This window comes from Bombus terrestris, chromosome 1 (genome assembly GCF_910591885.1).
Source record: "Bombus terrestris chromosome 1, iyBomTerr1.2, whole genome shotgun sequence".
NCBI lineage: Eukaryota > Metazoa > Arthropoda > Insecta > Hymenoptera > Apidae > Bombus > Bombus terrestris.
Genome location: NC_063269.1, coordinates 7486329 through 7512501, shown reverse-complemented (window position 1 = coordinate 7512501; position 26173 = coordinate 7486329). Strand labels below are relative to the sequence as shown.

The 26173-nt window shown below is 33.9% G+C and overlaps 2 protein-coding genes and 3 long non-coding RNA genes across 9 annotated transcripts in view; 1 reads left to right on the top strand and 4 right to left on the bottom strand.

The window, feature by feature from the left end:
- LOC100643023 overlaps nucleotides 1–8259 on the bottom strand; it is a 51921-nt gene extending 43662 nt beyond the window's left edge. For 2 of the 5 annotated variants that reach the window (XR_007226647.1, XM_048412983.1), the window contains exon 1: nucleotides 5754–8256. The gene's annotated coding sequence lies outside the window, so the exon portion shown is untranslated. Of the gene's footprint in view, nucleotides 1–3516; nucleotides 3914–5753 lie in introns of those variants that run through there. The other 3 variants (XM_048412903.1, XM_048412926.1, XM_048412866.1) reach the window with 3 other exon arrangements.
- A 66-nt stretch (nucleotides 8260–8325) lies between these two features.
- Nucleotides 8326–9902, top strand: LOC125387164. The gene is made up of 3 exons (XR_007227712.1): nucleotides 8326–9087; nucleotides 9323–9533; nucleotides 9782–9902. It is a non-coding gene; the product is annotated as an uncharacterized LOC125387164 (long non-coding RNA).
- On the bottom strand, nucleotides 8805–18554 carry LOC125387165. The gene is made up of 2 exons (XR_007227713.1): nucleotides 17365–18554; nucleotides 8805–10870 (listed from the first exon to the last, which is right to left on the bottom strand). It is a non-coding gene; the product is annotated as an uncharacterized LOC125387165 (long non-coding RNA).
- A 1890-nt stretch (nucleotides 18555–20444) lies between these two features.
- On the bottom strand, nucleotides 20445–23771 carry LOC100643517 (polyubiquitin-B). The gene is given in 3 exon segments (XM_048414325.1): nucleotides 20445–21357; nucleotides 23099–23371; nucleotides 23613–23771. Coding segments are annotated over 2 exon segments (957 nt in total). The 5' UTR covers nucleotides 23354–23371; nucleotides 23613–23771; the 3' UTR covers nucleotides 20445–20655.
- Nucleotides 23772–25521: 1750 nt separating this feature from the next.
- On the bottom strand, nucleotides 25522–25881 carry LOC125387166. The gene is made up of 2 exons (XR_007227714.1): nucleotides 25847–25881; nucleotides 25522–25715 (listed from the first exon to the last, which is right to left on the bottom strand). It is a non-coding gene; the product is annotated as an uncharacterized LOC125387166 (long non-coding RNA).
- Between the last annotated feature and the right edge of the window lie 292 nt (nucleotides 25882–26173).

The following is a 26173-nucleotide window of genomic DNA, read 5'->3' as shown; positions in this document are numbered from 1 at the left end:
AACCGAAGGCCTAACAGTTCTTCGACCTTCTAAAACTGTCCAACTTGAGATGGTCGAGAAACGTTTGCGGTTCGATCTGATGGATCTTAAAACGTCGGAATTGCTTGCAGGTAAGCTGAAGCGGCAAATTGTTCGCGAATCGGCTAAGAAGTTAACTACCAAGGCAGACAAAAATTGCTTTCGTTTGATCTCTTTCTTTTTTTTTCCCCTTTTTTTTCTTCTTCTTCTTTATGCGTTATTAACGCTTAGGGTGATCGAGAAGAATGTCGAGATTGCGTTGGTAACAGAGTAATAACGAATGGAAAATTTGCAGACGACCTCGTTAAATGTTCGTCGCGGATTCCAAGTCAATTCTCACACTACGACTCACACTAAACCGCCGTTGAAACGCGGTAATTTGTTTTAACCCGTTAACCCCTTATTCCTTTTACGATTACTAGATCGGTGGATTTACCAAAGGAAGAGCACTCGTCCGCCAGTTTTAATTGAATTGCTGCAGAAGGATTTATCGTATAAGATTCTATGTATTATATATACATGTAAATATATTCCTTGCACTTGCATATCTCGTAGGATACTTAATAGTTGTACAATTATTTTCATTATGAAATATATTTTTGAATATCTTCTTTGGTAGGATAAAGCTCGCAGAAATGTCTCTTTTGAAAAACATCATATATCTTCTTGTATCTTTTTCTCTGGTATTTTATTTATCAGATGAAATTTCTAAGCAATGACGTGAGATGTTTGTATTGTTTTAAACAACAGAATAAAATGACAAAATATATACAGCTATATATTCTTTGAGTAATCAGAAAACTAATATTCTACGATTTAGGAATAATAATTATTATAAAAAATGGTTTGCTTTCAGGATAATAGTAAGCCTGTAGAATGCAATAAAGTTTGAAAAATACGAGCAGCTACGTATCTTCCATTATGTGGTAAAGATTTGAATATGAGATATTACCATATATAGTGTGACGAAAAAAATAACAACTATCCTTTTTTAAGACAGACCATAAATTTATATAATTTCAGTATTTTTATTGAATTTACGTGAATCATAAAAATGTTTCTGACAGATGCATATTATGTACCGTGCAGAAAAACGTTGCATATTAAATAATCATAGTAAGTCACTCTATGGCTCAAATGAAATATTCTTAGCGCAGATGGGCTTATTACCAAAGAATTCGATAATTTTTCAGCGATTATGTAATTTGCGACAAATCTTACTTAATGTTACAAAACAGTCCGGGACGTTCTTTTGAAATATCGCCACAAGCGGCATTATAAGCTGAATTACAACAATTATGTTTCGCGTGTTTGGTATATCCTCCTTTTCTATTAAAAATCTGGATAGAAGAAAATAACACTCGTAAGTACCGAGACAGGATCGATGAGTTAACAACTTCAACGAAGGTTTCTTCGTTTGTACTCACGTAATAGTACACGTGATCATTATCTATGATCTAAAGAAAAAAATAAAGGATATACAGAAAATCCGTAAACGCTTGAATACTGTTTTCCGCTTGGGAAAAGATTACTGTTGCTCCATCGCGTGAACCAGTATTAATAAATAAAAAGACATAGAGAATCCAGCATAACCTATTAAGCTACTTTGAATATCTAAAATAGAAAAATACACGTTGATATTACGTCAGTATTTATCTATAGTGTTACTGAGGATAAAAATATACTTTGAACAAAGTTATTTCCGAGAAATTGAAACGTTAATTTTTTCCTATTCTAATATCAAAACAATTATTTTTTATTTGTGCTCGTTCCTCGCTCTGTTTTCGTAGCATGAGAATTATTCAAGAAGAATTAATGATAGGGAATTAATTAAGGTAGAAAAAATGACAAGTTAATTAATTTAGTCTATAAATTTCAGATCGAATACCCAAGATTAAATATTTAAGAAATGAAAAAATATATTTCTTTATGTATTTCACCTTGTTTTTTTTTGATATTCCTTTTTGGGTTAAACTATAGTCGAAGCCACGTGATTCTACCTTGTTCGAAATACCAAAAGGTAGCAGTGAAACAAGCGACCGCGTTTCTCCGCGTTGAAGGAATGCATGCAAAATGACCGACATAAGAGTTTACTTATCACCTGAGCGTTAAAATGTAAAATTTCAGCACATAGTGTTGTTTCCTTTAGGCATTTTTAAGACGACGTTGTTATTAAAAACTGCATAATATTTCGTAATTATATAATAAAGATAAAATGCATTTTTCAAAGATATAAATGTTAAGTATTAATGGATACTTTTTAATAATCATTATTGCAATCGTTTTTACTTAACAGCGATATAAAATTGAATAGTAGATATTTCATTTCTTCTTAGTCGATCTTTGCCATCAATTATTTATGCTATGATGATGAAAGAATATTTTAGATACTTTTTTAACGTACAGACATTTAAAGGTCAATGGTCCACAGGTTCGTTCACGTAAGTCGGTTATTAAGTAACGTTTACAAATCAACACAAAAGCCACTCAAATTTCAAAAAGATTCTTTTTTTAATTGTACTTTCTTCATGATGAACGCATCGTATAGTCAAGTACAGTGTAAGCAACAAGAGTACATTTCTACAGTCATTTATTTTCTTTTGTAATGGATTTCAGTGTAATAAACGCAAACTGTTTAGAAGAACAAAATTAATTTTTCTACGTTTGAATAAGAGTTTGTAACCAGTAAACTCTAAACATTCACACTATATAACGTTTCATAATTATTCTTATTTATATAAATATATAATTTATCTTTATTTTTATATAAATTTTATAGAAATCATTTATACTATTTAATTTAATTATTAAATTACATAAATTCATACATTATTTCTTGAAAAACTTTCCTATTTAACTTTAAAATCTCTCTTGGTGATCACATAGTCGAGCGACTAGAGTCCTTCAAATGTTTCGACAATTAACCTCAAATCCTACTATATTTGCAATGAAACGTCCAAACACTTGCGGTTTTTTAAGAATTAGGTTATACTCTATATAGACAATCTAATTGTATATAGTAATCATAGTATCATTAATATGAATAATTTCTCCAAATGGACTGTTTCTTTGCCTCTTATGTCATCTTTAGACATATTTTTTTATGCGTATCTGTCGTTCGCTGAGAACTAATTATTTTATCTATTACATTATGTATAATGGGTTTATTTATTCATTAGTAATAATAATAATAATAATAATAATAATAATAATAATAATAATAATAATAATAATGATAGTAATCGTAACAATCGTCTTACGCTATACTTGACATTTCTGCACAACTACGTCCTCTCAAAATATCAGAATATTCTAGGATTTTTATCTGTTATTTCCAATATCGATAAACTCTCCATATACTCATTTCTTGGCACGATCAATGACGAATCCTGCATACATACACGTTAAACGACAGAGACGCGAAACGAGACCACGAGGAAAGCAGCCGAGGTGAGAGATAAAAGCGGAAGCGGAGTGATAAGAAGAAGCTGGACTTACCGCGGCTGCCACCTAATCCGTTCACGATCGTATCCAGAGTGTCATGGCACAACGATACAACAATATAATCAGCCGCGCACACTGGCGAACCGGCTTGAAAAAGAAACCACCGTCAAAAAAACTTTGAAAACAGAACTTCACTGACAGTTTATTTCCACACTGTTTTGCATATATGTACTCTAGAAGACAGACAGCTGTGGTCCGCGGTTACATGTCGCACTGTCGCACGCGTGCACCGGGCCTAAAATTCGCAGATTAGCTCCGATTGGCTGGCGGACCTCGATCGCCAAATGGCAATCGAACGAAATCGATTCACCTCGAAATCGAATGGATCGAGATTACATATGAAACGAAGCGAGCATGCCGAACGTCGCCGGCCAAGTGAGAGGCTAGCGGCACTACCGACCAACCAATGTGACGTCAGAGTGCCTCCTCTCTTTTTGCCATTCCATGGCGAGCGCCGCGAGAAAGGTGCCTGTACAACTTCGTATTCCCTTCTCTTCTGTCCTTGTTTGCGAGGAGCACCGAGGAGACCTTAAGGATACCTCGCTACCAGCGAATATTTTCATCGAAATTCTTTGGACGAATTACCTTTACAACCGTACTCGACAGGGACCATCCGCGAAATAATATCTCGAAGAGAGAAGCTGAGAGAACCCTATATACCGGTGGCAAAAGGCGGAAAACATGAACGATGGTTAAAACGTTTGTCGAATCGACTAGTGAATTGCACGAGGCTTTTGGTCAAGCGTGAAAACGTGAAATTGGTACACTTAAATGGTCCACTAACCAGTGCTGGAAATGGAGGAGACTGACAATGAGATTGAAAAATTGAATAAGGCAACTCTAGAAATATCGCATCGAACTGTATAATTGTATTTTAATATAATCGATAATCGTTTTTCAAATTTATATAACTTTTATATTCCTTATACATATCATGAAGGGTATTATATTACATGAAATGTGAAGCTAATTTCGGTCATATGTTATGTAGAAAGGAAGGTAATGTTAGTTTTAGTAATTGAAGAAAATTGCAGTCTTGCTTTTCCCTCGTTATCCGTTCAATAAACTTGTCGCGCGTATGTATTTTATATAGCCGATGAAGTTTTAGACACAAACTAGTTGATGAAGTGTATTCAAGCGTTACTATATTAGATTGGTTGAGTAACAGACATTTTTTTTAGTTTTTCAATATATCTTAGCTTAAATGTTAAAACGCAAGAATACTGTTGCCAACGAAGTGTATTTATTTATCTTGACAAAATTAAAAATATTACTTACAACGTTACTCAAAACAGTTCATCCTCATAAATTTCCAAACCATGAAATTTTTCAAAAGATTATAATTATTAATTCTCGCAGATTTCATTATACAATGAAATTAAATAAATAATGAATAAAGAAGAAAATTAAAGGCGTTTCACATTTTCTTAAACTTATGGCGGATGTAAAACTTGTCAAATGTATTTAAAAATCCGTAAATAACAGTCTCTCATACATACGTGGTTCTTGTAAACTGTATATCGACGTAGATGTCATTATTTACGTAGAAATTGACTTTCACTGAATAAAGCTACTTTTTAGGTAACAATCATATAGTTAAAGTGAACCAAGACCAATGTTACGCTTGGTTCACTGAGCCATTCAATTACGTACGGGAAAAAAGAGGTACATACATATAGAGAATATAGCAGATGTCTGATTATCCGCAACGAATGTGAAATAGATCTTACAGATACATAAAATTATGAATTTTTCAGGGCAAGGTGAAAAAACTACAGGTGTCCATTGAACAGTTACAAAAATATCAGTATATATATAGTCATAAAATTGCATATTTATTTCCTTCCTTTCCCCAGCAAGCGCTGAACGAACGTATACAAATATCGACTAAAGAGAAAGATATCCTTTTTAATTTAAATATAACTGTTTTTTTATAATTTATACATGCCATTATATACAATAATGTGGTTCTGCTTGAAAAATATTTTTCAACACAACGTAATAATACGTGAAGTTTCGAAGATGACTTACCTTATAAATACATAACAAATTCCTTTACTTTAAAAAAATGATTGGCACTAATATAATTTGCTAAATTGCCAAACCTTTTATAATTACTGTCAAACTTTTTATAATTACCAATGTCTACAAAAATTCAAATAATTTACTTTACAAACATATTCAGAAGTGAAAAATAAATTAAAAATACATTAAATGACACTTATACTTACAGAATTTACCAACAGCTGTTAAGGAAGGGAGTCCGTGCTTCTACAAAGCGATTCTCTTATTTAGGTCAAATTCCATCCTACAGGAATCTCTCTTAACTCGACCGTCCTATTTTTGCTGCACGTTGTAGTTGCCCTTCAGTACGCCAGGTGTAGCAGTCATCAGGGTAAACATAGTCGCAGAATCCTTGGAATAAATGAATACTAACTATCTCTCATCGAGGCTGGATAACGCTTGAAACGTGACATTTCCAAACGAGCCGGGCATGATCTTGTTTTTCTTGAAAAGGTTCGGTCATGTCACCCGTTACATGACACCGTACGCGCTCCTCGAACACAGCGCAAAGCGAAGACCGAGCACTTTCACGTGGAGGCCGCGTTAGTAAATATCATGGCCATATTTTCTATCTGCTCGTCTTTATCTCGCCTGTTCTCGTCGCGAGAAGCACGCCTATCTCTTTCTGCTTCGCAATAATCGAGTGTGGGTCATTACACGTTCTTGTCTCCTTATTTATTCGTCGTCGATGCCGCCACTTGTCGAAAACATGTCGCGCTAACCAAGTCCTCCAATTTTCCATCGTAAACGTTCCTCCGGTTACAATCTGCACGGTGTATCGCGTTCCACTGTCTCAATTATCGCACTCGATTACATAAAACTCTGATATAATTTTCGTGTCACGGTCCCATTTTCGAATAATTCCTTTGAATCTCCTCGTTGTCATCGAGAGATATTAATGCACAAAATAAAGAAGCAAGCAAAGATACACAAAGATATGAACCGTTTCGGTACTAATTGATTTCCGTGCCACGTATCAACTTATGGCCGTGTACAACCGTCTGTCAGCGGTGCGAAATTGTGGCCGTTTCTTCAATTTAAACGTTTTGTTAATCGTCGTTCCTTCCAAATTCTTGCACAAATAACGATACTCTAAATAAAAACTGTGGGAATTTTGAAAAAATTGTCCCAATTGCGAGCTATCTGATTCAGAGTTTCCGTAAAGATACGCATATACGGGAACGTTCAATGCGAAATAATTAGTACGCCAATGGCTTAACATCGACGAAGTGTTTAACTCTTATCACTAAAACAGCGAGTATTTGTGCAATTTCGTATCTTTACGATCGTAGTAAAAGGAATGGAATCTAAATAATGATTCGTTTCACCTGTTAAATATTATAATGGCCACTTTAATTTCGATATTTTATATATTTTTACATATTATGAGCACGTAAGCATCCATAAATAGTAGGCAACAGCAACGGAATTTTTACAAGCATCTATCATGTATACATGTGTTCATAGGTCAAGAGAATGGATTCTGACGACTGCATATAGACATTCGTAGGGTCGAAACAATGAAAGATGAATATTATCGAGAGCGAATCGTCGCGACGGCAGGGGCAAGCCCTAATTCGAAACTCGGACGAGTTTCACCGATGGAAATTCAACGAATCCTTGCAGTTTCTAACGCTTCGCGCGATCTTCCACGAAAAGCAACGTCGATAGCCATGGAACTATCGCGAGGTGCGGAAGCAAGCCGAGTTTACGATCGCGACTTTTTCTTCGGCTTTATAGCATGGCATCCGAGTCTCGGTCAGTGGACTGGAGCCATCACGAGAGTAGAAGGAAGCCTGCCAAGGAGAACGAGAAAATTTTCCCTCAGCATCCGCGATCCTCTGTTCCCTATTTCCGATCTTATATGCTATCCGCGAGAAGAACGATCGCGTACAACAAGCGAATATTTTTTATCAGATCGGCAAGCAAATTCCTTCGTAATCTACGATACCTTAAACGTGTTCGTGGCAGAATGATCGACAATTCCTTCGGTATCTTGCACGCTGGTATTCGCGTTACGTTAACGCTGCATTAAAGTGACGTAACATTTATGCAAGTTATTTGTCGGAATGATATTTTTAGTTACGAAGCGTTCGCTCGTGAAACGTCGACCTTTCCAGTCAGGACGAACGCTTTGTAAACTACCGACATTAATCATCGCGCGTACAGGCTGTTTCAAAATAACAAGCCAGAACGATCCAGATCTATCTGTCGGTTGATACGTTCAATAGATTTAAAAAAAATTACTCGATGAATTAATCTGGGCACTTTGTCGAGTTTAGCGAATGCTTTTTATTCAGCGAATGCAATCTTTCATATTTGCACGACAACTCATAATAATGTTATAATTTTTCTCCAGTCTCGTCAAGTACACAGCGAAATTTAATATGAATTACTGAAAATTTGTTATGAACTATTTTGAATAATTTAAAATATGTTCCTAGAAGAAAGTGGTTGCCTGCCACAGCCACGTTTGTTCAAAGCAAGCGTTCGAAGTGAAAACCGTTCGTTCCGATAAATTCGAACGTACCTTCTCACGATTTTTTCTCATTATTTTCTTCGCTCTCTACTGCCAAGAATGCAAAGGAAATTAATCGGCAAGTAGATATATTTATTCCATGGTGGCGTATTAGTTATCGAGACACTGAACTCTTAAGATAAATAATATTGGGTTGGCAACTAAGTGATTACGGATTTTGTCAATACCACCACTTTTTTCCGCGAAGAGGGGAAAATGCTATTACGCATATTCAGTAATGTGTTACTGGGTTATATGGAAGCTGGTAGATGGCACTAAAAGTACCTCCTTTACCATCCCTTTAACCTCACAAGCGCCAACCCCCGAATCGCCTTATGGCATTACTTCAGGGTTGGCCTTATTTAGTAACGCTCCTGTACAAGACTGCCACCTAATGACAAAATTCGCAACCACTTAGTTGCCAACCAAATACATACGCAGCATAATGTACTTACATATTTATAACGATGTCCTAATTAAAAAAATAATTGCATATTTTAGAAATATTTGTTATTTCAATTCTTACATTAAACGCAACAATTTTGTCACATTTCTGCAGTGTCTGTCAATAATTATTTCTTTTTAAATAAATCATAACGGGCATGAATAGAAACTAGTTTTACGTAGTATCTGTTTTATAATAAATATACATATGAGATGGACTAAACGTATAGGTTTGTTTGATAAAGAAACGAACGGATGAATTTGTAATAGTTAGTTGTATTAAAATCAGTACAAGTACAAGAGATAGTGTATGTCAGTTATAATCGTCGTTCACTTAACGTTATTATGCCAACCGAAAAAATAATAATAATAATATCCTATGGAATACGTTTATACGTTTATATTGGCGGACGTTACGACAAAAAGTTAACCTTCTTATGTAACTCCGGCTGAAGATTACAAGAAACGGCAATAACAATTTGTTCTAAATTTATTTGCCTTTAGATTTTGTAAACCGAAACAATCGTTAATATCCAAAGGTACAATAATATGTTTCTCTCTCAGACTGGAATTTTCCGTTTCCATTTGAACTTTTTTCGATATATAAAAAATAGCCACTTTTTGTTCTTTGTATCAATATTCGAAGTTTATATCGGAAAGGTATCTGTGATCAAAGTTTATATACATCATTTCATATTCTTGCTATTGTTCGTATATATTCGTACACTTGTGCAACAACTTATATAAATAAAAATAATTTATATAAATTTATAGGAAAGTATTTGTCAACTGTACGATGATAAAGCTATAAATAGAAGAATAGATCTCGTTTGAAAATTAACTTGCATGGGGACAACGCACGGATAAAGTACGGTCGGCTCATCACTAATAGCCCTTCCTCAAGATATTTGCAATATAATTATAATTATAATTATATCTGATATTCTGTTCGGCCTGGCAGTCTTACAAATATGCTTTTACTCAGGTATCGTCAATCCATTCGTTATTATAGTCCCTTCGTCATTTACAAATAAAGATTTTTATTTCGTTACCCTAACTCGTAAATCAATCTTATTCACAACGACGATTACTGTACCGTTCATCTATTCTAAATTTCTTCAGATTTGACAATAGCCAGTATTTCTAGCTTATGCCTGCTATTAATAATCCATCGCGACCTCAAAATACTTACAGTCAAAGAAAGATGCCTGCTATAAGATTCCTTTATTTCAGTCGTTTTCCTGCCATTATAAAGCATATCATAAAGGATATAACCTAGCAAACGCGAGGATGGTACCCCGCTGGGGATAGCCACAAACATGTTAATATAACTGTTAAAAAATTCTACCAAATGTCCAAATTGGACAAATTGTGAATTTCAATAAATAAATAAAAAAAAAAAAAAATGTATAAAGCATGTAGTGAAACCAGGATCGACGCAAGGCAGGTTCGGACCAACGTTTTGAGAGACCCCGCGGCCTACGAAAATTACTCAATTAAAAAACACCGATTTTGATTAACTTTTTACAGAATGATGATACCATTAACAAATGCGAGACATTATTTTAGTAGCGATGATTCAGTTTAAAGAAGTGACAAAAATCATCAAAGTTCAATGTAACTGCATAAAGTCCACATATCCTGGAAATTATTAGGTTATCCGAGAAGTTTCTTTCGTTTTATGAGGAAATAATAGACGCACAACGTTTTTTGTTTTATATTATTTTATCGAATTACATAGGACCTATTTTGTTCTGTTGAGATAAACACCGCGACATTTCACAGACTTGGTTTCACGTTTATATGAAGGTGTACTGTTGTAAAAAACACGCTTACGAAAGAAACACACTTTTCGGATAACCTAATACTTTAGACAAAAATCCGGGCGCTTTCAGAGAAATGTACTTTTTACAGAAATTAAACAACATCAATAGCTTTTTGCAAAAGTCATACATGATTGCAGATTTTGTACTTTCATTGAATTTTTTGCCCCTTGAAAGGGAATTATGGATGCGAAAAAATATTATTTGGATTTGTTTAAAAAACTGTTTATAAAGAATATATAATATGTAACAGCATTTGTAAATAAATAATTTCTCGTTGTGAAACTTAATTGTAGAATTTGAATGTGTATTCAGGTCCTGCAAAAGTCCTGCAAGGGTCCTGGGTGAATCATTCCAGCTGCAATAAAATTTACTCGCATCCTATTCCTTTGTGCCGCCAATATATTCTCAACATCGTATATTAGTATTTCTCATTTTTCAAACGCGCTTCCCTCTTCATTGTTGAAACGAAAATTCCGGGCAATATTTGCGTAGCCTGCTGCAAATTTACAAAAATACATAGTTAAGTCGAGTAAACTGAACCTTCTTTGCATTCTTAGGCATTGCTAATCGTGTGAAATTACCATATATTTTGAATTAGCTGACCGTTCTGTTTTTCTTTCGGATAAATGAACACTACCTCATTTTACGACATACCCTAAAATCTCAATACAAGTTCGTAAGAAAGTGCTTCTTCCTATTCTTAGGCATTGCTAATCGTCTGAAACCGCTGTTTTTAATCAGCTGACCTTTACATTTTTCTTTCAGAAAAATGAACACTACCTCATTTTACGACATACCCTAAAATCTCAATACAAGTTCGTAAGAAAGTGCTTCTTCCTATTCTTAGGCATTGCTAATCGTCTGAAACCGCTGTTTTTAATCAGCTGACATTTACATTTTTCTTTCAGAAAAATGAACACTACCTCATTTTACGACATACCCTAAAATCTCAATACAAGTTCGTAAGAAAGTGCTTCTTCCTATTCTTAGGCATTGCCAATCGTCTGAAACCGCTGTTTTTAATCAGCTGACATTTACATTTTTCTTTCAGAAAAATGAACACTACCTCATTTTACGACATACCCTAAAATCTCAATACAAGTTCGTAAGAAAGTGCTTCTTCCTATTCTTAGGCATTGCCAATCGTCTGAAACCGCTGTTTTTAATCAGCTGACATTTACATTTTTCTTTCAGAAAAATGAACACTACCTCATTTTACGACATACCCTAAAATCTCAATACAAGTTCGTAAGAAAGTGCTTCTTCCTATTCTTAGGCATTGCTAATCGTCTGAAACCGCTGTTTTTAATCAGCTGACCTTTACATTTTTCTTTCAGAAAAATGAACACTACCTCATTTTACGACATACCCTAAACCTCAATATAAGTTTGTAAGAAACAGTGCTCCTTTCAGTTTATTATGAGATTATTTCTAAACGCTATTTCTATTACTTAAATAGACTTTTCTTTGCCTTCGGTAATAAGGCAAAATACTATTAAACATATGACAATGTCCCTTTTCAACAATTTGTAGGTATCTTTGTTAAGAAATTTCTGGGATACGTTTGCTGAGTTGCACCGGTTAAACGAAACCTACAAGAATTCACATTATCTGTCAGGTGCAATAAACCAGCTGTATTTTCAATTTTCTTTATCTATGGGTACATGGAATATCCTATTAAGTCGAGAGTGGAGAAAATCTTTGTGCCTTGTAGCTTGTCTAGCCGATCGATGTTCCACTGGAGATTGCACGACAATTTTCGATATTTTACCATAGTCTACGCATAATCACTGGATCATTTCTCTTTTTAACTACAATTATCGGACTCGCATATTCGGACAAGGAGAGCCATACGGCATAAGGTGAAAGAAGAAATCGGTAAGTACGTAGAAAAATATAAGGAAAGAACGGCAACACATCGAAACTAGCTGAAGCGAGCAAAACTCTCGTAAAAAGAAAACCAAAAAGAAAACATTCTATCGATCTCACCGAAGAAATAAAATAGTCAAACTCGAAGATGGTATCCCGCTGGGGGTAGCCATCCACATGTTATTTAGCAATTAAGTTAGACAAATTTACCAAATGTCTAGCTGGACAAATTGCAAAGTATAAATTAAATTTTATTCGTCGAGACTTTTGTCTCTTCTTCCCATGCGATATTCGAACTCCTTTCGCAGCGCAGAATTCGACGAACAATTCGTACATTCGATTTCTGCCACCTCATAAGATACTCTGAGCAATTCCACCTGTTTCCTCCGCGTTTAAAACGCGTCTTCTCTGCCATCGAAATTACTTGATAATTCCGCGATCCCTCAAACGATCGTTTCTGAGCGTTGTGCACTTATCATCGACGCTAAACTGCCGCTGTTACGAGATTTTTTTTTTTTAAATCTTTGTTTATTAATTCCAGGTTTTTTACATATTTTTTTTTTACATGATTTTTTTCCAGAATAAACGCTAAATTCTAATTGTAGGGTGGTGCAGGCAAAATTGTCCGATACGCGACGGTACGACATAGCCATGCATTATTACATTTTTTTTCTTTTTTTTAAGATTATTATTGTAACTTAAATTTAAACCGCTGTTGCGCTGTGCTTACATACGATATTTTAATTCATGTCCTGAAAGCCTGGACGCAAAAACAGGACAGCAGCTGTTACGAGACATTCGCAGAGTCTGCATTCGTCGCGTAAGTTCAACTTCGCGACACGCTAGTTCAAGTTCGCGTTGCATAAGTTACATATCGCGGTTCATTCCCGCAATCTCTAGAATCGCGCATTCCCATCATATTTTAGTGTATATATTATACAACACTGTACAACGTACAATGTTTGTTTCAGAGGCGGTACGTTTTTCGTAACTCGTTATCAACCTCGGCTGCGACTTAAGCGACATAATCAAACGAAAATGAAATGTCTCACTATCCGTGTAAATTGCATTTCTCATATCCGGAATATTTAGATTTCTGTTTCTTAAAACGTATGAATCGCTTAATTATTACGGACATAATATATAAGACTATTATTTCGATCTTGATTATTATTTAGTTATGATCGTAGGTATAATGTTAAGGGATATACTGTTATGCAATCCTGTAGGTATAATGCTATGCAATCCTAGATTCTGCAATATTAGTTTCATGAAATCTTAGAGCTGAATCACCGATATTCGGCGTACCTGTGGCATCTCCAAATGTGGCAAAGGTCAGCTAAGAATGAGCCACTGTGGGCGTCTAATGTTAAATTTTAATACATCACTGACCACGAATATCCCCGTAAATCTATGTCGCATCGATTTGGTGGAACACTTATTTTCCAGCTTGGTAAAAACATTCGAAACGAACGAACAACGTGTTCCAGCATTATAAAAATATTTCATGCGGCTTATATAATATTCCTTTTACACAATAACGTTCAAAAATTACCATCGATAATTCATTTACTTTAATAACGAATATTCAAATGCCTCTGTTATCTGAATTTAACGTAACCGGAAAAAAGGAAGCGTAATAGTTATTTATCAGATATACGAATCGAACGATCTTTCGAAGGAATTGCGAAAGGTTGAAAGACGAAAGAAGTAAAAGAAAGAGCTATCGAATACTGTTTACATTTTCGACGACAACGAACTGGAAATAGCAAAGTCAACCTGTTTTTATTAAAATAGCCATTGTCGATTAAAGAGCTGCTCGTTCATCCGTTTTTGCGGTCAACGCGTGTTTTCTCGCGTTTCACAGCACTTCGTTCTTTTCCACGTAGCATAAAATCTGTGCATGCGTGAAAAATAGATGAACGGTATCTAGCAATAAGTGTAATTCACGTCATATTTTATGTCTTAGCCATGTCATTGTATCGCGCCAAATAAAGCGAATCACTGAAAATTCTCAACGAGAATTGATTGTAAATATTCTAATAAATAATAAAAAAAAAAATATTTTACGTCAAGAACATATGACTGTAACAAATCTCACGTTATCGAAGACTACGAAACCTTTCTAATTTTAAATCTAATTAACGTCCGAATCATGTCACATTAATTTAATTGCTATTCGGTTTAATGTGACACTGAACGCCTAATCTTTCAACGATCCAACTACCAAACGCAAAACGCTCGAATTTGCATCTTTTCTCACCGTCCAACGAAGCGTTCCCTTAGGTCCCATACGTTTCGTTTGGACAGTGGCAAATTTTTGTCATCATACATGAAGCTATATATTACTAAATCATACGAAATTAAATATGTTTGGAATTACAAAAGGCGAATTACGAGAAATGCAATCGAAGACCAAATAAAAAGTAGAAATAAACGTCAGAAGAGCAAACGAGTATAGTAAAATATTAACGATGGATTTTATATATATATATATATAATAAAAATAATTAAAAAAGTACGAATAAATAAATTCACGTGGTCGAACGGCTGGCCTTGTTTAAATTTTATTGGAATCATTTTACAAATATCAGGTGCGATGTCGCGTGAACTTGGGCCAATTACACGGAGGGTCCGCTCCAAACGTCTATCGATTTCATATTCAGCTGGAAAACGTGAAAATCGTGCGAGGAAGACGGGGATAAAGACAGTTGAGAATAATTAGAAAAGTCGTCGACTGACACGACCGTAGTTCATGATCTTGAGCGGCATTCTTGAGTCGTGGGAGTCGTTCGCATAATTAACGCAACAAAAGAATGCAACGGTGAAAGAGAAGCTTAGAAAAAGAAGAGCACAGAGGGGCACGAGGAAGAAGGATGGAAACGACCGCGTCGGCAAAGAGACGCGAGACGAGCAAGGGAGCAGCCTTAAAGAGAAAATGGAAAAAAAAAAGAAATACGAAACGAAGACGGGATACGAGCGACATAATTAATGATTTCACCGTAATAATTAGCGTTTTCACTGATGTTGAATCGCTCGTACATCCTTCCTCGTACTATCGTGTTTACTCTCGCTTCGAGTATAACGGTAGCTGCGAAAAATTTTGCTCATTGCCTCGACATAGATCGTACGTCGTCCATATCTTCCGAAATCATTTTTCTTTCACGCAACAGTTTTCTACCACGTTACACTTACAGAATAGTAGGAAAAGGAAGCATACGTAGAAAATATAATTATGATGTTAATCTGTAGGTAATGTAAAAGAGATAGTTCAGCGAAATTTGTCTTATTATGTTCGTAAAAACTGAATATCAATTGTACAGGTAGTAAGGATCGTCGTCGAACGATGATGAAACAAGGGAAACGTTCAAAGGTTTGTGGTATATCGTAAAATGTAAGAATGCGTAGAATGGTTGAGGATGCTTCGAGCTATGTGTAGTTTTGAATTGAATGGGCTGCCGGGTGTGAAACTTGATGAGCACATGCATATTATCGGGAGGATCTTGGCCTGGCATTTTAATTATATCGAGAATGTGTCGCATGGTACTTTCTCTCGTCGTTCTAATAATCGTTAACTTTATGTATTAGACCTTCTATATAAATAGACCTTCTATGAATCACTTGGTTTTCATCGTCTAGCGATTTCAGAAATGAAATTTCACATCCGAAGAATCAACAGATGCAGAATCATCGTGAAATTCGGTCTTTGAATGGCTCGTTAAAGCTCGAAGCTGAAAATGTAAAGTAGAAATTTGATCGAAAGGAATAAATTTTAATCGACGAAGTTAACGCGATTGCAAATTAAAATGTCACAAAAGGTAAATTGGTATTTCAAGCAGCAGTTTCTTCTTATAACCGGAGGATATCGTGCGATCGAATCACCTACTTCTACGTGAAATTTCCGCAAATTTAATGATATTTCTTCTACCTTCTATCCCGAACGTAACAAACTGTAGAAACTTATTTGGATAATAATATATCTTACTTCGTAAGCGTTTTACCATCGAACAATGGAAATTAACTTTCGAAGAACTACGAAAGGAAACGGTTAAATTCGAAACAGCAGCGATTAAACCGTGGGTTAGAACAATTTTCTTAGAATGAAGAGTTACGTAAAACATCGTGCACTGTGTTCGATACACCGATGAGGTACACAGTACGAGACACTCGATGCGTGTAAAAGCGTTTTCCGCAACTGTGATCCACATTATGGAATAAAGATGGGTGCAACATCTAACGGAATGCCGTAGATACCACCCACGACCGAGATCACTAACATTTCACATATGGCCGTTATCCAAGGGTAATTTTCGCAACGTGGGAATCCACGACCTTTTGGTTCTGCATTCGCCTCAATTGATCGCATCTGAATAGCAGGAAAAAGATATTTCGCAAAGGGGATTCCACAAGAAGGAAATCACGAGGATCAAGACGATTAAAGATCCAGTTGCTTAGATGAGTCTAAACAGTTAAAATAGTTTTAGGAGAATAATTTTAGGATAACATAAAAATATTTAAAATGCAATGGAATACAGAGTGCTCAATGACGAATTTGTTTTAGAGATGAAAAAGCTCGCTACTCTATTCGATAAAAGCATTTTTCAGATATACTGTATGTACTTTCACTCGTAAATGGAATTCATTTTTCCAGAGATATTCACATTTTGTATCACGTACTACGCTTTATCTTGAGACAGATATGTAAAAATTGTTGTTTGAGTTTATTCATATAGATGTAAGTTGAAAATATGTACATTAAATACCGATGGTGAGGAAAAAGTATCATAATATAATAGTCAGCCCACTAACCTCACTAAAGAAATGAAATAGTCAAACTCGAAGATGCTATTCCGCTGATATTATTTAGCAATTATTTTTTATTGTATATATAATATTATTTATATATATAACAATTATTATTTAGCACATATTATTTAGCAATTAAGCTAGAAAAATTTACCGAATGACCAGCTGGACAAATTATAAAGTACAAATCAAATAATTAAAAAAAAATAATAATATAATAGTAGTATTTTGCTGAGTGTATAGTGATTTAATTCTTTGATATTGAAGATGAAGGTGGAGAGAATTACAATCTTTTTTGAAAAAAGGTTATCTTACCTGTTGTCGCGTTAGAGAATCAGTCCTTCAGCGAATGAACATATTCGCGATATACCGTTCCCACTTGGCATTTTCTCGATCGAAAAGAAAACGCAATAGAACGTTTTATATAAGAAAAAATACGTCTTAATGTCACATTTTATTGCTATGCACTTTCATCGTTCCACGTATCTACTCTGCACGTAACAATCGCTTTAAACATGATCGATTGGGATTTCGCTGTAACTCCATTTAAATTATACAAGAAACGACCACAATTTACGTAATGTTTTCCCCTTAAAGCGTGCAAAAGTAACGATTATCTTCTCACAGAAACATGAGAATAAAAACGTAAACATTTACACTTATATCCGTAATTTTGTGACACAATCGTTTTCTATTCCAAATTACCAATAACGTTATTAACCCTTTCCTCGCCGTTTTACTTACTTTTTCCATATTTATCACAGTTCAGGTAATTTTCTACTTTCTCTTTCAATTTTAACGTTTTACTATTATCGTGCTTTCAAATAATCGATACTATTTTCTTTAGATCATATCTCTAACTCATTATTATTTTATCAATTTGTTCATCTTAAATTTTTAATCACAATTATACTATACGTATGTATTCTTTCTTTTCACGTTAAACATTTATTACTCTTATTTCTCATTTGTTCGAGATTCTCTACTTTCGTCCTATGCTTTTATTGGGTTGGCAACTAAGTAATTGCGGATTTTGTCAATACCACCTAGTGACAAAATCTACAATCACTCAGTTGCCAACCCAATAGTTTTCTCAAATTATTCGGCAAATAAACGGCTCGCTTAACGTTGACAGGATCGCTTCTTGTATTTTGCCATTTCGATCGGACGCGAATACGTTTGGGGGAGAGGTGGTGTAGCAATCACGAGGCTGTGCACAGCACTTTCTATTTGGAACGTTTCAACGCGATACAATTTCACCTGTTCCGCGGTATTTCGCCCGTGACTTGGTCGATGATCTTAACGATCGCCACATCGTCGCGATTACGTCGATCGAGTCTCACCGAAAAAAGAAAGAGGAAGAAGTAACTCGACAAAAAATGGCAAGAAAAAAAGAAAGGAATCCTTTATGTAGGAAATATGCATGCGGTTCCGGGTTCATGGCTGTGGGACGACGCTGGTCACGCGATTCACGCGGTCGGATAATAATAATTAACCATAAGAGAACGAACCTTCCTTGAAGGGCTGCAGAAAGTCGCGAGAAGAGTCGTTAACGAACCTACGCTTCTGATTATGCTTCTTACGCATACGCATTGTCCGAGCCGACCAGATAAGAAACACAAAGAAATCGCGATAATAATTACGGTATTTAAAAATATCACGAATTGTATTATACGTCTATACCGAATGTAGAAATGGACCGATGTTTATTCCTGACGTAAGTATCGTGTGTATAATTGATGACTCGTATTTTGATGAACATTTAATTACGATTACTAATCATCGTTGAACGTAGCAAGCAAGAATGAAATATACTTTGTTGTTATTTCGCTCGCTCATTGTATGTAATTGAAATTAGACATTCTTGATATTGATTTATCGTTGAAAAAAATTTTTGTTATCGTCGTTAGCGAATAATCATCGATGCACACGAGTGACATTTTGCTGCGCGATCCCACTGCAATCGTATGTTCGTCTGTATTGTTCTTAATAGGAAAATAAAGAAATGCATACAGGATCGCAGCGAGATCGTGCGGTGAAATGTCGCTCGTGTGTATTCAGAGTAATACCTTACATGAACACAACTGCGTTAATCCATTAATGAAATTAAATACGCAATTACATTTTAAAACATACATATGTGTATAATAATAATATTTATTGTAGTTGCAATCCCCAGGGATTCATAGAATGAACTTGATTTGCAAAAGCTCTTGCATTCACTCATCCCTCCACATCGCGATCATACCGTAATCCATTCATATCCTATATGTATAGCAATAGTCATTTAATTAAACAATTTCCACTATTTACGAAATAATATGAACAGTGTTTTATATTCTTCGGCGAGAAATAAGACACGTTTACAATTAGATAATAACAGCTTACCTTAACAACGATGAAAATTTTCTTTCATTAATTATACATGCTGCATTATGATAATTAAAAAGAATACGATCTTGTTAACGGCCGTAAGAGATAAATAAGTCTGTGTACACACGTATTGGAATCGCGTTTTTTTTAAAATATTCTTTTATATGAAACGACTTCGTTCGCCAAGTAATTCAGTTTGTTATAAGAGAAAGTGATCACGAGTTTTATACATTAGGTTAATGCCTAGCCTCTAATACAGGACTCTGCACTCGGCGTCTATTCTATTTTATTGTCACAAATTATTGTTGTTACTTACTTAGAAAAAGGGAAGAAAAGAATTTATAAAAAGAATTTAGAACGATATTTTCGATAAATTTTCGTTTAGTAGTAGTTTTGTTCATTTCTTTGTGTACACTAAGATATAGCATAGATTTTAATACTTATTTTCAAAAGTATATTTGCTTTTTAAATATACTTAATTATGCATTATACGTTTAAGTCCGGAACAAGTACACAAGTACAAAAATTCTTTGATATTCTTGCAATACATCCGAGCGTTTTGTGTTAACTTTCTGCACGTCTTGCGTTCGCTTTCATATCGTAAATTTGCTAGATTGCAAAGGTAGCCATGAATATGGTAAACTGTTAGCAAAACGATAGAAAAATGTATTTTCTTTATATGCATTATTTTATATATATGTCGGATAAATTTTTTTATTGTCGGCAGAATTCTTGAAACAACGTTTGGTTCCATGTTTACTGATTTAAAGGAAAACGAGGCAAAATTTTTTAATTGTTTGTTCAATATGCGTACTTAAAATATGTAAATATTCAGAAAACGTTTGGACGTAACATTCTATCAAAGCAAAGATTGCAAATTAAGTATCAAAACAAAATTGATATATTGATCTATGCAGTATTAGACCAGAAAATATACAATACAAGGTTAATAATAGATAATATTTGAATCAATATTTCCATTAAATAACGAAGGAAAGACACAAATATCTCTATACCACAAATATATTAGTAAATATTTAATGAACAAAATTGCATTACAAGAATGTGTAAATGTACATATGCAATTGCATTGTTACAATTTGTCCTTTTTGATATTACACATTGATAAGTTTATAGAAGCAATGCTAAATATGAAATAAGCATAAAAAAGTAAAATAAAATAACTCTATCAATACTACCAATTTTACTAAACATTTCCGATAGATTGTACTCTTAAAATAGCTTGGAACTTCCTCCACGAAGTCTCAACACTAAATGGAGTGTGGACTCTTTCTGGATGTTATAATCTGAAAGAGTTCTTCCATCTTCTAGTTGTTTGCCAGCAAAGATCAAACGCTGCTGGTCTGGAGGAATACCCTCTTTGTCCTGAATTTTAGCCTTAACATTCTCTATTGTGTCAGATGCTTCAACTTCCAAGGTAATGGTTTTACCTGTAAGTGTCTTAACAAAGATCTGCATTCCTCCGCGAAGTCTCAACACTAAATGGAGTGTGGACTCTTTCTGGATGTTATAATCTGAAAGAGTTCTTCCATCTTCTAGTTGTTTGCCAGCAAAGATCAAACGCTGCTGGTCTGGAGGAATACCCTCTTTGTCCTGAATTTTAGCCTTAACATTCTCTATTGTGTCAGATGCTTCAACTTCCAATGTAATGGTTTTACCAGTAAGTGTTTTAACAAAGATCTGCATTCCTCCGCGAAGTCTCAACACTAAATGGAGTGTAGACTCTTTCTGGATGTTATAATCTGAAAGAGTTCTTCCATCTTCTAGTTGTTTGCCAGCAAAGATCAAACGCTGCTGGTCTGGAGGAATACCCTCTTTGTCTTGGATCTTAGCTTTCACATTCTCTATTGTATCAGAAGCTTCTACTTCAAGAGTAATAGTTTTTCCTGTTAATGTTTTAACAAAGATCTGCATGTTGATAGATCTGAAAACTATATAAAGAAAGAATGAAGAAAATAGATGTAAGCATCACAAGATTAATGACATGAGATGATAATAATATAACAGAAATTTAAATTCTTGTTTGTTAAAGAAAGATGGTAAGAATGAATATTTTTTGTATGATGTTATTGTATTGACATATTGTTATTTTCTTGAAAAATCTGTTTATTACTTTTGAAATATTGCATTGTTTATATAATAATAATAAAATATAATTTAAAATTTAACATATGGTTAACGCTAAGTAGTGGATTAATAATGTATAAAAATAACATCTTAATCAAAGTTGCAAAAAGATTCGACAATGTACAAGAAGTGGAATGTCACTACATAACTCTTAATTGGATGAAATTCTTGATATAACATATATATATATATATATATATATATATATATATATATATATTTGCTATTATTATTCTGTTACATTATTAATGTAATTAATTAATAATTAATTATTATATATATATATAAGTATGCCATAAAAGGAACAAGCTTTTGCATTAGATTTGTAAATGAATTGTTTTCTGTAATGTAATGTAATCGATGTTACATGACGCAGTTGGAAGTCGATTTAGGAAAATGTTAATAGATTCGAATGCTGCAAATGCAAAATGGAGACTTAACAATAGAATTGAAAAATATTGATTATTTGACAACTTATTAAGATTCTTATGCACAATTATAGAAAAAGTAACTATGCAATATACTTACATGCTTCCAAATAATTCTTGAAGCAAGCTAAGTTCTTCAAAAAGTCAAATTCCGACGAACGTTCTATTTGATTGACAATATAGTAAAGTAAGCCAGAGAAAGGGACGTGGAATGACGTAAAACATACATATATGTAGATCCTAGGTATTTAATACCACATATGTCTATGATATTACTAAACGGAAGTTTTAAATTCCCTAGCTCAAACCGATACTTAAACTATAAAGAAAATTTGAATATTGTAAAATTAGTTATTCTTCTCTTAGAAAAATTTTGTATATAAGTTATTGCAAATATAATAAATTTAAATGTTTAAGTAAGTTGTAAAGTTAATATTCATGAAAGCAATCAAATTTGATATATTTGTCATGAAATAAATATATTTGAGATATTTTTAAAATTTTCCAAGTCTTAAATATTGGAAACCTGTCTCATACACACACATACGGCCATACATATTTTCGAAAAATATTATTTCCAATTATCCAAAATCATTACAAATGAAATATACAAACGCAAACTATACACTCCAATATACAATGGTAAATTAAAAAGCTATAGACCAAAATTTGTTCACAACAAACAATGTTCAGATATACTTTATGATACAGTAAATAAGAGGTGACATAGACAAACCATTTATGCCAGGAACGTATCTATAATTGTTTAATGAACATAAATGCATTACAAGAATACGTAGTTACATACAATTGGGTCGGTACAACTTGCTAATCTTGTCATTACACATGAATAAATAAAGAATATAGACTCATATAGTGATAGCAAGTAGTAGCTAATATGAAATATACATAAAAAAGCTATATAATGGAGCTATCAATACTATCAATATCATTAAACACAGCTGACTGACTTTTCTATCAAGGCAGATTAAGGATACAACTTTTTATCAAATTACTAACAGCAGCATAGGTTTCCCTTGTTCTTAGGAAGATTAGCATCTTCAATGACAAATTGAAGCAAACCAATCTTTATGTGAAATATGGTCCTCTATAGATTAAATGTGATTTCCCCCTCGAAGTCTTAAAACCAAATGTAGCGTAGACTCCTTTTGGATGTTATAATCCGAAAGAGTTCTTCCATCTTCTAGTTGTTTGCCAGCAAAGATCAAACGCTGCTGGTCTGGAGGAATACCCTCTTTGTCTTGGATCTTTGCTTTAACATTCTCTATTGTGTCAGAAGCTTCAACTTCAAGAGTAATAGTTTTCCCTGTTAAGGTTTTAACGAAGATCTGCATGTTGCTAGATCTAGGAAACTGTACAAAAAGACAAAAAAATTATATTAATGTACAATATCGTGAAAAAATGTGCTGTGGTAGTAAATGCTAAAATAAACATTTTGTAAGGAATAGCTGTATATTTTTTGAATTTATAAAAACATTAATCAGCTCAAATTTTGTTAAACAAAATGATGGCATCACAGCAGAGTATCGGTTATTGGAAAACTTATCTAATATTATTTTACATAAATATGGAAGAAACAGCTGTTATATTTACATTTCTTGAAATAATTTATAGAATAGGTTTATAGTTTTAGATTAGGGAATTTGCAACACAAGTCAATTTAAATTTCCTTGATAAACAAGTATAGAAAAGCACTAGAAGGTTAATTCACAATAGATAATGTTAAATAATGTACATATATATATATATTTGCCAAATTATAGATTCTAAATTCCCTACATTGAAACATTATAGTTAGGTATTACAGACGCATTTGGTGGGAAATAAAGATTTTGATGTGGGTTTGCGTGGATCAGGGCCGGCACAAGGCAGGTTCAGCGTTTTCGCCGGAACCCGGGCCCGCGTTTTGAAAGGCCCTGCGGTCTACGAAAATTACCCAATTAAAAAACAGCTATTTCGATTAATTTTTTACAGAATGATGATATCATTAACAGATGTAAGACATTTTTTTAGTAGCGATGATTCAGTTTAAAGGAGTGACAACAATCATCAAAGTTCAGTGTAACTCCAGAAAGTCCTCATATCCTGGAAATTACTTTAGATAAAAATCCGGGCGCTCTCAGAGGAATGTACTTTTTAGAGAAATTAAACACTACATAAATACTTTCTTGCAGTCAGTCATATATGATTACAGATTTTCTGCTTTTATTGAATTTTTTGCCCCTTGAAAGCGAATTATGACGTGAAAAAATATTACACGGATTTGTTTAAAAAACTGCTTATAAAAATATATAATATGTAACAGCATTGGTAAATAAATAATTCCTCGTTATAAAATTTAAATGTAAGATTTGAATGTGTATTTAGGCTCCGCAAAATTTTGGAAGTTGGCCCCACAAAAAGTCACGCCGATCCTGGTATGGATTATAGAATTCTAATAAGAGACAGTGAAAATAGAAGGGAGAGAGAAAAGGAGAACAATATCCGATGTATCCCTTTCTATTATCTAATGGATATATATTATTTTGATTAGGGTAATTACATTTTGATAACGGAAGAAAAGAGCAGAAGAACTTGTTTCGTAGTCGTAGGCATAGTTGTATACACAGATGTGAAAAGTCCAGTGGAGGGAATCAATTTTAATAAATAGTAATAGGAGTTATACGGAATAATTTATTTTTCAAAGTATAATAATAATTTATTTTCTCAAAGTGCAAAAATATAAAAGCTTTGTATCGCTTCGAAGTGGATTCAAACAATTTGCTGTAGGTCTTGAAATTTCTCTATGTAGTACACAATAGAGACTCGCTGCATGTTAATCATAAACAGAATTCCTTGTCAGACATACGGGCAGGAAAGGGAGGAAAATAAAATTATCTGCCCATGCGTCGCCTTTAGAAAACATATTTTTCCACTCGAATGTACCAAAGGATGAATCATTTCGGGTGATGAAGGTTTCATTTAGAATTTTTAGAATAATAGCTGAATTTTGCCAGGTGTGATAAAGCCGTTAAGAAACGTACCCCCTATTTTACGATCGTTATAAATAGAACAATTTTTCTTTGGAAATTCCACTTATTCTTTTCTTAGGAATTAGAAACTTACTGCAAGATACAAGAAAAATGTAAATTTTACAACGTTCACTTGTAGCCCTAAGAATCTTTGGTGCCTAAGACGCATCGAATGCAAGATGCTAGATAAAAATAAAGGAAAATTAGAAAAACAAGCGAAATGTGAGTAAACGGATACAGAAGATACGCCGCTACATTGTACACGAATATAAACAGCTGCTAGAAAATTCAATTATGAGAATGATGATTGACTTTAGCAATTTCAGGATTGTTAGTAACAAAACATAGGCGTCGTCAATTTTAATGGTTCTACTTCGTCGATAATTTTTCTTGCATTTGACAGACGAGAACGTCTCCCTCGTTATTTTTCAAGATATTACTGCTTTTCAAGCTAAGTGTATTGCGTTTTGCTCGAATATCTTCATTCTTCGTTTTTACTATCTTCTACTGCATTCGCAATTAACATTTTTAATGCCAAACGATGGCATATTGTTGCAAGGAACATTTGCGAAAAGTGCCAAAGACGATATATGATTGCGATACATATATCCACACAAATATATATGTGTGTGTATATATATGTAAGATCGTAATCTGGGGATAATTCAGGGATCGATTCTGTAGTCTAAAAATCGAGTTTTTATTATGAAGTAAATAATAAAATACAAAAATAAACAACAATTAATATTCGACTATAACAATAAATAACAATAATTATATAAACGGGAAATAACGAGTCTTTAGTACAATGTTTACCTGAAAATCGAGAATCGATTTTCAACGTCCTGAGCTACCGATCTTTCTTCTTCAGTCTTTAAAATCTTAAATAACTATTCCGTAACCTTGTCTGTCTCTAATGTAACTCTCTGTCAGTCCGTTCGGGAAAAACGTGCTTTTTAAAATGATCGTCCGTAAAACAAAAGAAGATCGGTCTGTCCGTGAAACACAACCTGTCGTGCTACCCGTAAAACAAAAAGAATCCCTATCCTACATGTCCTCTAGGGAATTTACGTATATATATATAGGTATATGTATGTGAATATATACATATGTATGTATAAATACCTATGTATATTTATATGA